We start from the raw sequence: 12428 nt of genomic DNA, 5'->3' as shown, positions 1-12428 counted from the left end.
CTGGAGAAGCAGCTGCTGTTCCCGAGCTTTGGAATGGAATTGGAATGGAATTCCCGAGCTTTTGGGGATGGATCTGGGGGCACGTCCAGGCCATCCCGACTTTTTCCTAAAGCTTCCAGAGCACAGGACACGCTCCAGAAATAAAAGTTATGGATTTATTTCCCTCTTGGTGGAGCTTTGCCTCAGGCACAGAGGTCGGGACTCTCCCAGGAGTGTCCCCTCTGCCCGGGATGGGGGACCTGAGGTCAGGTGAGGGTCTCAGGGAATATGGGGACACACCTGGAGGGTCACAGGGAACACCAGAGGGGGCACAGGGTGGCTCAGGGTGGAGCTCTGCTGCCAGGAACAGGGACAGGAGGAGAGGGAACGGCCTCAGGCTGGGCCAGGGGAGGCTCGCGTTGGACACCAGCGGGAATTTCCTCATGGAAAGGGCGCTCAGGCCTCGGAACTGCCCGGGGAGGTTTGGAATGCCCATCCCTGGAGGTGTCCGAGGCCTGGAGGTGGCACTCAGGGCTCTGGGCTGGGGACAAGGAGGGCATCGGGCACAGCTTGGACTCGGTGATCGCAAAGATTCCAACCTCAGTGATGCCGGGATAAGCGGCGCTGCTCTGGCGGCTCCTCCTCCTTCTTGGGGGGTGCCGGGGCGGCACCGGGGGCTGCTGACACCGCTCCGATCCCATCCCAGGGCCGGCAGATGGGGGACAATGGAAGGGTCGCCCCCTTCCCGGGGGTTCCCTCCCGGGGGTCCCCTCAGAGCGCTGCGCTGCGCCCCCCCCCCTTCCCCCTCACGACCGTTACTCGGCGCGCACGCGCGGGCCCGCCGAGCGCGCGCCGCCGTTCAAACCGCCTCGGGGGCGGGCACGCCGCGCTCTGATTGGCTGCCTGGCAGGGGCGCCGCGCGCTGATTGGTCGGGAGGCGCGGAGGGGGCGTGGCCGCGGCGAGGGCGGGCTCCCCCTCAGCGCGGCGCTGTCCCGCAGCCATGAGCGCTCGCACCCCCCGCGCCGCCGCCGCTTTCGCCGCCTCCCCGGCCCCGCGGCCCCTCGGCAGCACCGGCACCCCCGGCACCCCCGTGCTCGCTGAGTGCCCCAGCAACGACGATGAGCGCGAGAGGCGCCAGCGCCGCCGCTCCAGGGCCGTGGACTCGTCGCTGCAGGGCCTCGGCTCCCCCCGCGCCCAGGTAGGGCCGGTGCGCGGGGCCCCGGGCTGAGGGGGGAGCGCGGTCACCGACGCCGCTGTGTCCCGCAGGCCCGAGAGCTGGCAGCCCCCGCTGCCCCAGTGGAGCAACGCGCAGATCGCGGAGCACTACAGCACCTGTATCAAGCTCTGCAGCGAGAACGTGAGTCCGGGGCGCCGCGGTTGGGCCGGGCGGGGTTTAAAATCCTCCGGCAACGCGGGGCGGGCGGGGGTTTGAAACGCTTCGGGCCTTGGCAGCGGGGTCGTTCCGGGATGGGGCAGGTTAAGGGACCGTGAAGGGGCATCTGGCCCCAGCACCCTGCTCCAGCAGGGTCATCCCACAGCACAGGGGTGGTGTCTGCACGGTTCTGGAATGGCTCTGGGCAATCCCAGGAAAAAGTTCTTGTGGAACTCGCCAGGCATCAGGTCCTGCCCGTTCCTCTCGTCCCATGGCTGGGCCCCCCGGAGCAGAGCCTGGCTCCATCCTCCCACATTCCCCCTTGGATATTTAGACACAGGGATGAGGGCCCCTCTCAGCCGTCTCTTCCCGAGGCTGACCAGCCCCAGCTCCCTCAGCCTTTCCTCATCGGGGGGATGCTCCAGGCCCTTCCTCATCTTTGTCACTGGAGCTCCGTGTCCCTCCTGTCCCAGTGATCCCAGAGCTGGACGCAGCACTCCAGAGGTGCTCCCAGGGCTGGGCAGAGGGGCAGGAACGCTCCCTGACCTGCTGGGAATGCTCTTCCTGGGGCATCCCCTTGGCGTCCTTGTTCCTAGGACACTCTGCTGGGCAGGGACACTTTGTTGTCCCCCAGGTCCTTCTCCACAGGGATCACCCCCAGCCTGTGCTGTGTCCAGGACTGTCCCTCCCCAGCTGCAGGACCCTGTTGAATTTCAGACAATTCCCTGCCCACCTCTCCAACCTTTTCCTATTCCTCTTCCAAGAGGAAGCCGTGGCCACGTCCAGGCTGCTGTTGCCCTCCCCCGGGGCTCAGGGTCCTGGCAGGGTGGCCCTGGTCAGGGGAAGGGTCCCCAGCTGTGCTTTATTGCAGAAAATCACCACTAAAAATGCCTTTGGGCTGCACCTGATCGATTACATGACCGAGATCCTGAAGCAGAAGAACTCAGAGCTCACCAACTTCAAGGTGAGAGGAGTCCTTGCTGCTGCTGCTTTGTTTCCACCTGGCAATTAACCCCAGGCTTAATTAATGTGAAACCTCGAACACTGCTCAGGGTGCTGCCGCCAAAACCCCCCTGGGAGAGGCGGCACAGCCGCTTTTTGTCAGAATTGGAGGCACCGAATCCTTGTAAAGGCTGAATCCTTCTGGTTGTGGCGTCCCAAAGGGCTCTGGTGCAAAAGCAGGGCTTGGGAGGCCTCTGAGGTGAAAACCAGTGACCAAACAAGGCTGGGAAAGGAAGGAGGGTGCTGCTGGGCTGGGTTTAATCCAAGAACTTGCCAAGGAAAAGATTCCCTGGGATTGCTGGGAGGGAGGAGTGGATTCCCGGATGGATCCACAGGGGACAGCGCTTTGGGATGTGGCCTCCAGGAGCTCCTGAGCCAGCAGTGGCTCCTGAGGGAAGGATGGGAAAGGGGCACTGGGTTTCACTGGGGGGTTCTCAGCCTTCCTGGCGAGGTCTGGGGCTGGAGAAGGCACTTGGAATTCCACGTCCTTCACCCCTTCATGACTGGGGCAAACGGGATGATCCCGAGGGGGTGGCCCTAAGGAAGGAGAGGCGGCTCCTGGCAGATCAAACCTGCGCCTTTCTGCTTCTCCCCGCTGCAAAACTCAGCAATTCCTAAAGGATTTTAGGTGTGATCCCAAAAAGCCAAAGGGAGCACCCCCCTTGGTGGTCTGTAGCTTTCACAATCACTCCTCTCCCCGTTATCCGCGATTTTCCTCGGGATGCAGAGCACTCGGGAAATCAGATCTGGGATCATCCAGGCGAGGCTTTTCCCTCTCCAGCTGCGAATTCCCTGTTCCAGGTGGCAGCGGGAACCCTGGATGCCAGTGCCAAGATCTACGCTGTGCGCGTGGATTCCGTCCACGCCGACACCTACAGGGTCCTGGGCAACCTGGGCAAGGACTCAGCCCCTTCCAAGGACCCGCAGAGCCCCGAGGAAGGTGGGAATTCCCTCTTTTTCTCTCAAAAAACCCGGGAAATTCCCTCCTTTCCCACCCGGGAACAGGAGAAGCCTCAGTGCTCTTTCCAAGTTGGGAGTTTCAAAGAGATTTGGGGTTAATCGAATTTTCCAGGGGTTGGGAGATCCTGGATTGGTTCTCCTGGAATACTGGAGCAGGGAGGGATGGGAGGGAGAAGCTGGAGCTGTTGTTAGGGATTTCTGATTTCAGTTTGGGGCCAAACGGGGGCAGTTTGGGGCCAAACAGAACCAATAAAAAGCAAAGCCCATCCGGCCCATGGAACGTTGCTCGTTCCAACAGATCCCGACTGAGGAATTCCAATGCCCGCTGTGAGTTTGGTGCCCAGGTTCCAGGTTTTCCCTCTCCTTTAGGAAGGATTTTGGCCATTTTGAAGTGGGATTTTTGTCCTTCTCCCCTCTCCAGGCTCCAGCCCAGCCCCCGAGGCCGCCCGGAAGGCGCAGCCCAGGAAGAAACAAACCTTCCGAACCATCGAGCACAACCTGAACAACATCAACCTTCCCGAGGCCTCCCGCGGCTCTGAGGTGGCCTTGGATCTCTCCTCATCCCTGTTTTCCTGCCTCTCCACCCCCCTGGGCTCTGGCATCGCACAAACCTGGGAATTCAGGCTGGGAAAAGGATCCTGGAATGGTTTGGGGTGGAAGAGATGAAATCCCATCTGGTGCCAGCGTGGCCAGGGACGCTTCCCACTATCCCAGCTCGCTGCAGCCTGGCCTGGGATATTCCCAGGGATGGATTTGCCCAGGAGTGGCTGCAGGAATTCCATCCCAGCCTTTTCCATGCCCTGAAGGAGGAGGGAATTCCATCCCTCTCCTCAGCTCCTCCCAGCTCCCGTCGGGAGTTGATTCCTCCTGGAGTTTCCCTTCCCTGCTGCCTCCAGGTGGGATTGGGACAAAACCTGCTGGTCCTGCTGTGGCAGGAGAGCCCTCTGGGAATTCCTGAGCCAGGTTGGGAATTCCTGAGCCCTCTGGGAATTCCTGTGTGTCCCTGGATCCCAGAATCCCAGGCTGGGATGGAAGGGACCTTAAATCCCATCTCATCCCACCCTTTCCGTGGACACCTCCCACTATCCCAGGCTGCTCCAGCCTGGCCTGGCACACTCCCAGGGATGATCCAGAGGCAGAGAGGGAGGAATTTCTTCCTGATTCCCAGTCCACACCAGCTCATGGAATCCTGGAATGCCTTGGCTTGGAAGGGACCCTACAGCTCATCCCATTCCAACCCCTCATTCCAACACCCTCCCGCCATCCCAGCTGCTCCAGCCTGGCCCGGGACACTCCCGGCTGGGGTGGGAAGGCTGTGGATCGTTTTCCCTTGGGATCTGTGCTCCAAAGCCTCTCTCAGAGCCCTCCCTTCCCCTCTCCATGCCCTGATTCCAGCCCCATTCCCTGATTCCCCACAGGTGGATCCCATGTTCCAGAGGGCGGCCGCCTCCTTCGACGAGTGCAGCACGGCCGGGATCTTCCTCACGGGGCTGCGCTCCCAGAGCTTCCAGAGCCGGCTCCTCTTCCACTCTGGGATTATCCCTCTGCCCTCCTCGGACACCCCGGCCCTGCCCAGCTCGGATCCCGTCCCAGTGGCTGATCTAAAAGGTGAATTCCAGCCTTTTTTTCCATGCTTTTCCTGGCCTTATCCAGCTCCTTCCCCTGTGATTTCGGTCACTGCTCTGATCCCGCTCAGGATGCTGGAAAACCGGGAATTCTGGAGGTTTGAGGTCCCTCCCTGCCCCCCCACCCTCTGGAAGCTGGGCAGGATTTGGGATCGGTGCATTCCAGGGTGAGGATTGACCTTGGATACGGCTCCAAACCCTGCTCAGCATTCCCAGGGTTATTCCCAAGAATCGAAGTCTTTTCCCTGGATAGCTGGGCCCTGCCCAGCCGGGATTGCAGAGCCATGGGATACCTGCTTGGATCCAAGGAATTCACCTCGTGTCCAACCTCTCCCCAGCCCTGCTGGCCCAGTGCCTGGAAAAACGCCGGATCTGCTCCTCCCTGGCCGGATTCCAGTTCAGCAACTGGGATGAGGAGTCCCACAGCGAGGTAGGCTGGGAATTCCTGAGCCAGGCTGGGAATTCCTGAGCCAGGCTGGGAATTCCCACAGACCAGGATGCTCCCACCTGGCTCTGAACACTTCCAGGGGTGGGGCAGCCACAGCTTCTCTGGGAATTCCATCCCAGGGAGGAATTTTTTCCCATTATCCCATCTCTCCCTGCCCTCCTTCGGCTCCTCACCCATCTCCCATCCTCACCCATCCCGGGGCTCTTCCCTGTTTTCCAGTCGGTGTCGGCGCTGCTGGAGAAGTTCCGGAAGAGCGAGCAGGTCTTTGATCCCAACGTGGAGCTGGACAGCGACGACGGGGAGGGCGCTGCCCCCCCGGAATTCCAGCTGGAATCCCCCGGGAGCACGGCCGGAGAGAGGATCGGGGAATTCCCGGAGAACCTCGGCTCCTTCGGGAGCAGGAGGTGGGCGGGGAGGGGGATCCGTGGCTGGGCTTTGGGGGCTCCGTGGGGCAATTCCAGGGAGGAATTCCCAGCTCCTGATGAGGAATTCCCAGTCCCTCTGAGGAGCTCACCTCCTGCTCCAGGGCTGGGAGCATCCAGGAATGTTTTCCAGGGATCTCTCTGCCTTCCACGGAGAACTCAGGCAAATCCAGCCGAACTGAGGCTCTGCCCCCCCTTCCCAGTGCCCCGGGAATAAATCCCCTCGGGAATTCCGAGGGAATGGTGTCACTGAGCAGCTCCCGGGCCTTTTCCAGGACTGATGGAGCTCCTTTGGGAGAGGGGGACATCACCACCATGAGCCTGCACCTATCCATGAATCCCGGGGAATATTCCTACTTCAGCCCTCGCACGCTCTCCATGTGGGCTGGCCCCGAGCACTGGCGCTTCCGGCCCCGCCACAGGCGTGAGTGTCCGGAGGGAGGGAGCCTCGGGATGGGCAGGGAATCCTGGGATGGGCAGGGAATCGTGGAATTCCAGGGCTGGGAAGGACTCGGAGCCCATCCATGGGCAGGGACCCCTCCCACTGTCCCAGGGTGGAATTCCTTCCCCATATCCCACCCGATCTCCTTCAGACCATCAATCAGAGTTTCTGCTCCCATGGATTCCTTTGCACCATGCAGCTGAGGCCAGCCCCGGCTGCTTTCCCAGGAAAAGGGGGAAAATCCATTTGCCTGGAGCAGATGCTCCGGGTGGGAATGAGCTGCCTGTGCTTGTCCTGGCCTGAGGCAGTGACAGCTCCTTTCCTCCTCCTTTCCTCCCTCTCCTTTCCTCCCTCTCCTTTCCTCCCTCTCCTTTCCTCCCTCTCCTTTCCTCCCTCTCCTTTCCTCCCTCTCCTTTCCTCCCTCTCTTTTCCTTCCTCTTTTCCTTCCCCTCCCTCCCATCCCACAGCAGACACCGGCTCCGAGAGGGAATCCCGCCGGAGGAATCCCAGGAAGGTTTTCGAGCTGGATTTCGAGGAGGACGTCGACTTCGAGCCCCATTTCCGTAAGACCAAGGTGCTGCAGGGCCGCTGCCCTTCCTGCTCTCCCTTTTCCCACAGCAGCCTGGAATTCCCTGGATTTTGGCTGCTCCAGCTGGGTGTCCTGGCTGGACCCTGCCCCTTTCCAGACAAATTCCAAGCACTCCTTGTTTTTGCACGGAAAGCTGATGGAGCTTCCCATTTTTCCATTCCCAGGCATCCACAACTCTGGCCAAATCCATCCTGGAGAGCCAGAACGTCCGGAGCACCACGCTCCCTGCCGACTTCCACTACGACCCCAAGAACATGGCACAGCTCTTCCTCAAACCCACGGTCAGGGTGAGAGAGCCTTCCCTAAAAGAATTCCAGGGGATCATTCCAGGCACAAAACCTCTGCTCACCAAGCTCCGGGAGCGTCCTGGGATGTTCTGAGGGCTGGGGCCGTGCTGGTGTCACCACGGAGCATCCTGGAAAAAAGGGGGGGGGAAAAGGGGGATGAGGGAACAAGGCCTCGCCTTTTTCCAGGAATATCTTGGAATGTTTTCCCTGCCCTGTCCCACAGCTCAGCCAGAGCTCGGAGCCGGTGGGGACCTTGGATAGCGAGGCCGGGATTGGGGACTACGACTACAACAACCCCAGCGACACCTGCAACTTCTGCCCCGCGCTGCAGGTACAGCCCAGGAGGGCCTTTATCCCTCCCATGCTCTTCCCTGTGCTTGATCCGTGCTGGGAATAACGTGGGAATTCCGAATCCGCGGCCAGAGAATTCCCGAGGAAAGGAATTGGAGCCGCAGATCCTCCCGAAGCTGCGGGGTCTGCAAACCCTGCTGGCATCTGCTCCAAACCCCATCCAGCCTGGCCTGGGACATTCCCAGGGGTGGGTTTGCCAGGAATTCCATCCCAGCCTTTTCCATGCCCTGAAGGAGGAGGGAATTCCATCCCTCTCCTCAGCTCCTCCCAGCTCCCATCGGGAGTTGATTCCTCCTGGAGTTTCCTTTCCCTGCTGCCTCCAGGTGGGATTGGGACAAATCCCGCTGGTCCCACAGTGGCAGGAGAGCCCTCTGGGAATTCCTGAGCCAGGTTGGGAATTCCTGAGCCCTCTGGGAATTCCTGTGTGTCCCTGGATCCCAGAATCCCAGGCTGGGATGGAAGGGACCTCAAATCCCATCTCATCCCACCCTTTCCGTGGACACCTCCCACTATCCCAGGCTGCTCCAGCCTGGCCTGGGACACTCCCAGGAATGGAAAAGCTTTGGGAACAGCTCCCTACACCTGCCTGGGGCCAGCGGGGAGGGGCTGGATGAGCCCCAATCCCATGGGGATAACCTCAGTTCCATTGGGATAACCCCCAATCCATGGGGATAACCTCAGTTCCATTGGGATAACCCCCAATCCATGGGGATAACCTCAGTTCCATTGGGATAACCTCCATTCCATTGGGATAACCCCAATCCCATGGGAAGCTGGGTGGGAATTCCCACCCTCCGGAGCGGCTCCTGCTGCCTCTGGCTCCTCCAGGTGACCCCAGGTGTCCCCTCCGTGTCCCCTCCCAGGACCCCGACAGCGACGACGACCCCGATCCCGCGGAATTCCAGGGCGAGGCCGGGGAGTTCAACCTCACCGCTCATCCCGAGGCTCCGGAGCGCACCGGGATCAACGGGGTCGTCACCGGGATCGTCAACGGGGTCGTCAACGGTGGGGACATCACCACCTACGGAGAGCTGACCCTCATCGCTGAGCCCCAGAAGGTCTGGGACTGGGATTGGGACTGGGACTGGGACTGGAAACTGGTCATTGGAACTGGGAATTCCTCACTGGGACTGGGAATTCCTTGCTGGAATGGGGAGCTACTCACTGGAACTGGGAGCTACTGGGCTGGGAGCTGCTCCCTGGCGCTGGGAATGCCTCCCTGGCACTGGAAATTCCTCCCTTGCGCTGGGAACTCCTCTCTGGGACTGGGAATTGCTCCCTGGCACTGGGAATTGCTCCCTGGCACTGGGAGCTCCTCCCTGGGCAGGGCTGGAGCAAAAACCTCTCAGCACCTCCAGGGTTAAAAATCCCAGGAGCTCCCTCCCCACCCCCGGAGCCTCTGGATCGGCATTCCCAGAGGAACAATTCCCGGGTTAAACACCGGGACTGTTGCAGCGCTCCTGTCACTGCCATGGAAAATCGGGAATGATCCTGATGGTGATCCCGGATTCTTCCCTCAGATCAATAGGATCGCCATCCAGTACGCCAGGACCGCCAAGAAGATGGACATGAGGAGGCTGAAGAGGAACATGTGGGAGCTGCTGACGGGAGCGGGGGAAGAGGTGAGAAATTCCTGCAGGGAATTCCGCAGCCCTTCCTTCCCTCCCGGCTGGACAGGCTGCAGGGGTTTTCCTTGGAATGCCGGGGAGCGGAGCTGGGCTCTGCAGTGCCGGGATTTTCCCAAACAGGCGGGAGGAGCCGGGGAAGAGCCGGACACGGCGGCGGTGGCCGGAGAGAAGGTCCTGAGTGACGTCACCAAGGAGCTGCTCCACAGGTTTGGGATGGGGATGGGACAGGGAAAATCCCAGGGAAGCTGTGCTCACATCCAGCTTGGCAAAGCCGAGGAGCTGAGCTTTGCTCTGGGATTCCCGAGGCTCCGATCCTGATCCCGCTTTTCCACAGGCTCCCCCCTGCCATGGCCACCAACCTCTCCGTGCCCTTGGCCTTCGTGTGCCTGCTGCATCTGGCCAACGAGAAGGTGAGGGCAGGGAGCCATTCCCGTCAGTGCCGGATATTCCATGGAATACAGCTCAGGGAACGGGAACGGCAGCACCTGGAGCATTCCCAGCTGTGCCTCCCCGTCCTCGGGGCTGTCCCAGAGCTGTGAGCATTCCAGGCTCCGGAGAAAGGAGCAGAATTCCAGAATCCCTGAGGCTGGAAAAGCTCTCCAAGGTCACAGATTCCAACCTGTGCCCGATCCCCACCTTGGCACCGAGTGCCACATCCAGGAATTCCTTGGGATTCCTTTCCAAGAATGGCAACTCCAAACCTCCCCTGGGCAGCCCCTTCCGACCTTTTCCACGGGGGTTTCCATGGAAAAATTTCCCTTTCCATGGGGAAATTCCTGCTGCTGTCCCATGTTCCTGGGAGGAGCCCCCAGCCAGTGGCAGGAGGGGCTGGGCTCGATCCGAAGCCTCATCCCGGGGGATTTATTCCTTCTGCCTCCGCCCGACTCAGCTTTTCCCTGCCATTCCCAGAACCTGAAGCTGCAGAGCACGAAGGACCTGTCGGATATCCTGGTGCAACAGGGAGACTGATCCGGCTCTGGAGCAGCCCTGGGATGATCCCAGGCCGGAGCTCGGGCGTTCCCGGCGGGCTGGCCTCGCTCCGCACTCCTGCAGGGGCAGATGCTTCCCCTCTGCCGAGAAATCCCGAAATCCCGCTGCTCCCTGCGCCTCGGGAAGACCTGGAAGTCAGGCTGGGATGTCCTGGCTGGACAGAGGGAGCGGCTCAGCACTTCCAGCTGGGATCCAGCAGCTCTTCCCTGGGATTGGGCTGTGCCATTCCTGCGTCTCACTGTGAACCTCCTGCAGCGAGGGCTCCTCTGTGTCCCAAAATTTCCTGTCTGTGTCCCAGACTTTTCTCTGTGTCCTAAAATTTCCTTCCTGTCCCAAACTTTCTTCTCTGTGTCCCAAAAGGCTTCTCCAGGTGTCCTTCCCTGTCTGTAATTCCCAGGTTTTGGACTGACTGTTACTCCTGGCTCCCATTCCCTGGAATTATTCCCTCTTTTTGTACTGTTTAAGGATAATAAAACAGCTGTGGACTTTGTAGGGGGGCCTTGAAGGAGTCCTCGGAATCAGGGAGAGGTCAAAGTGACCCCAGAGTGGGGTGGGGGGCAGCTCCCTAAAAAAAGGGAATCCAGGGGTCAGAGCCTGGAGCAGCAGCCGGGAATGGGAATCCAGGAGCCGAATTCTGGGAGCAGGAGCAGCCGGAGATCCCGGGAACTTCAGGGGGCTGGGGCAGGATTGGATCCGGGATTTTGGGGCAGGATTGGATCCGGATCTCCAGGTCGGGCTTGGGGCGGGATCGGATCTGGGAACGGGTCGGGAAAGGCTGCGCGGGCACCGAACCGGAGCCGCTCCGCGCCCGCCCCAGCCCGGGGGGATCCGGGACGGGACAAAGGGGCCGTGCCCGCCCCGAGGGGCTGAGCCCGCACCCCGCAGGGGCTGCTCGGGGCCACGGGCGCCTGTCCGGGTGCGCGTCCCCCTGGATTTGCGCATCCCTGCCCGGGATCGGCAGCGCCGGGCTCGTGGCCGGGCTCCGATGGCTCCTGTGGGTGCTGGGACGCCCCGGCTGAGCTCGTTAAGCCTCATTAGTGCCCCGCTAATGAGCTCTCCGTGGAACGACCCTCAGGGCCGGGCTGGGGGGGGCAGTGCCACCGCCCTGGCAGAGGCTCGAGGTGAGCGCAGCCCCCAGACCCCTCCCCGGGGGCACCCAGAGCCCCCAGCACCCCTCGATCGGGGCGGTTTTACCTCCCGGACCCCCCGTGCCCGCCGCGGCTGCCTCGGCCCCGGGGACTCTCCCCGGGCGCAGTTTCCCGGTGATTACGTGGTTAATTACGGGGTAATTAAACCCAGGGAGGTGTTTGACGGCTTCATATCCCGAGTTCCGAGCGCCGGGCTGGAGCTGCGGTTCCCCGCCCGCCCCGATGGCCTCGAGCCCCGGAGGGGGAGAGAATTCCAACCTCAGAGCCCCCCCAGACCCCCGGAGACAACGACCCCGTCCCTGCGTCCTGCGGGATGCGGGGGCTGCCAGGGCCGGTCCCGGCAGCTTCGAGCTGGTTCTTCCTCCTTTTCCATTTCACTTTCCTTCATCTCCTCCTCCTTTTCCATCTTTTCCCTCCATCTCCTCCCTCTCCTTTCCCTTTGCCTCCTTCCCCTTTTTAATTTCCTTCTCCTTTCCCTTCTTTTCCTTTTCCTCCTTCTCTTTTTGTTCCTTCTTCTCTTCCATCTTCTTTTCCTTCTCCTCCCTCCCCATTCCCTTTTCTTCCTTCTCCTTTTCCATTCCCCTTCCTTCAGTTCCTTCTATGCTTCCTCTTCTTCCCTCTCCTTTTCCTCATTCTTTTCTCCTTTCTCCTTTCCCTTTCCTTCCCGCTCCTTTTCCTTCCCCTTCTCTGCTTCCTCGCATTCCCTCTCCTCCTTTTCCTCCTCCTTTTTTCCAGCAGCAGCAGCTCTGGGCTTCCTCCCCCGACAATTTCAGTGCCCCCTCTCACCGCCCCACATCTCCCAACCCCAACAATTCCCCTTTTCTTCCAGGATTAAACCCTAAACACCCCCTGGAGGAGGAGCTTTCCCTGGAGTTCCCGTTGGAGCGGAGTCCAGCGGGGGCTGAGTCCCACCCAGGGGTGCTCAGCTGCCCCCGGGACCCTGAAACCTGATCTATTCCTAAAATCCCATTTCTTCCTGAATTCCCGTCCATCCCAGAGCCGATGGAGCGTCCCGGAAGGCTGGACCGACTGCAAGGGGAAACTGAGGCAGGGCCCCCGCGTCCCGCAGCCCCGGACATCCCAACCCGAACGAAAACGGGAGTCGGGAATAAAAACCCGAGCGGGGCTTTTTGCTGTTTGTTTTCCCCGTTCTCGTTAAATCCCGGTTTTATCGCCGAGAGGGC

At 60.9% G+C, this 12428-nt stretch overlaps 2 protein-coding genes across 3 annotated transcripts in view; one reads left to right on the top strand and one right to left on the bottom strand.

The window, feature by feature from the left end:
• Positions 1-981: 981 nt before the first annotated feature.
• On the top strand, positions 982-10588 carry NCAPH (non-SMC condensin I complex subunit H). Of its 2 annotated transcripts, none has more exons than XM_039564393.1 (17): positions 982-1178; positions 1247-1337; positions 2224-2316; positions 3156-3294; positions 3736-3854; positions 4733-4922; positions 5278-5369; positions 5607-5791; positions 6085-6233; positions 6722-6825; positions 7005-7127; positions 7351-7458; positions 8342-8536; positions 8999-9100; positions 9227-9312; positions 9441-9516; positions 10016-10588. In XM_039564393.1, the coding sequence occupies exons 1-17, from the start codon at positions 1099-1101 to the stop codon at positions 10073-10075; spliced, it is 1992 nt and encodes a 663-aa protein (XP_039420327.1). In that variant the 5' UTR covers positions 982-1098; the 3' UTR covers positions 10076-10588. The 2 variants fall into 2 exon arrangements, with proteins under 2 accessions (XP_039420327.1, XP_039420326.1); XM_039564392.1 differs by having other exon boundaries at positions 6719-6825.
• Positions 7121-12428, bottom strand: part of KANSL3 (KAT8 regulatory NSL complex subunit 3) — a 28618-nt gene continuing 23310 nt past the window's right edge. Inside the window, exon 11 of the mRNA XM_039564400.1 lies at positions 7121-7255. Coding sequence (XP_039420334.1) covers positions 7241-7255 — 15 coding nt within the window. The 3' untranslated portion in view covers positions 7121-7240. The remainder of the gene's footprint in view (positions 7256-12428) is intronic.

Source organism: Corvus cornix, chromosome 22 (assembly GCF_000738735.6).
Source record: "Corvus cornix cornix isolate S_Up_H32 chromosome 22, ASM73873v5, whole genome shotgun sequence".
Lineage (NCBI taxonomy): Eukaryota > Metazoa > Chordata > Aves > Passeriformes > Corvidae > Corvus > Corvus cornix.
This window is presented reverse-complemented; position numbering and strand designations above follow the sequence as displayed.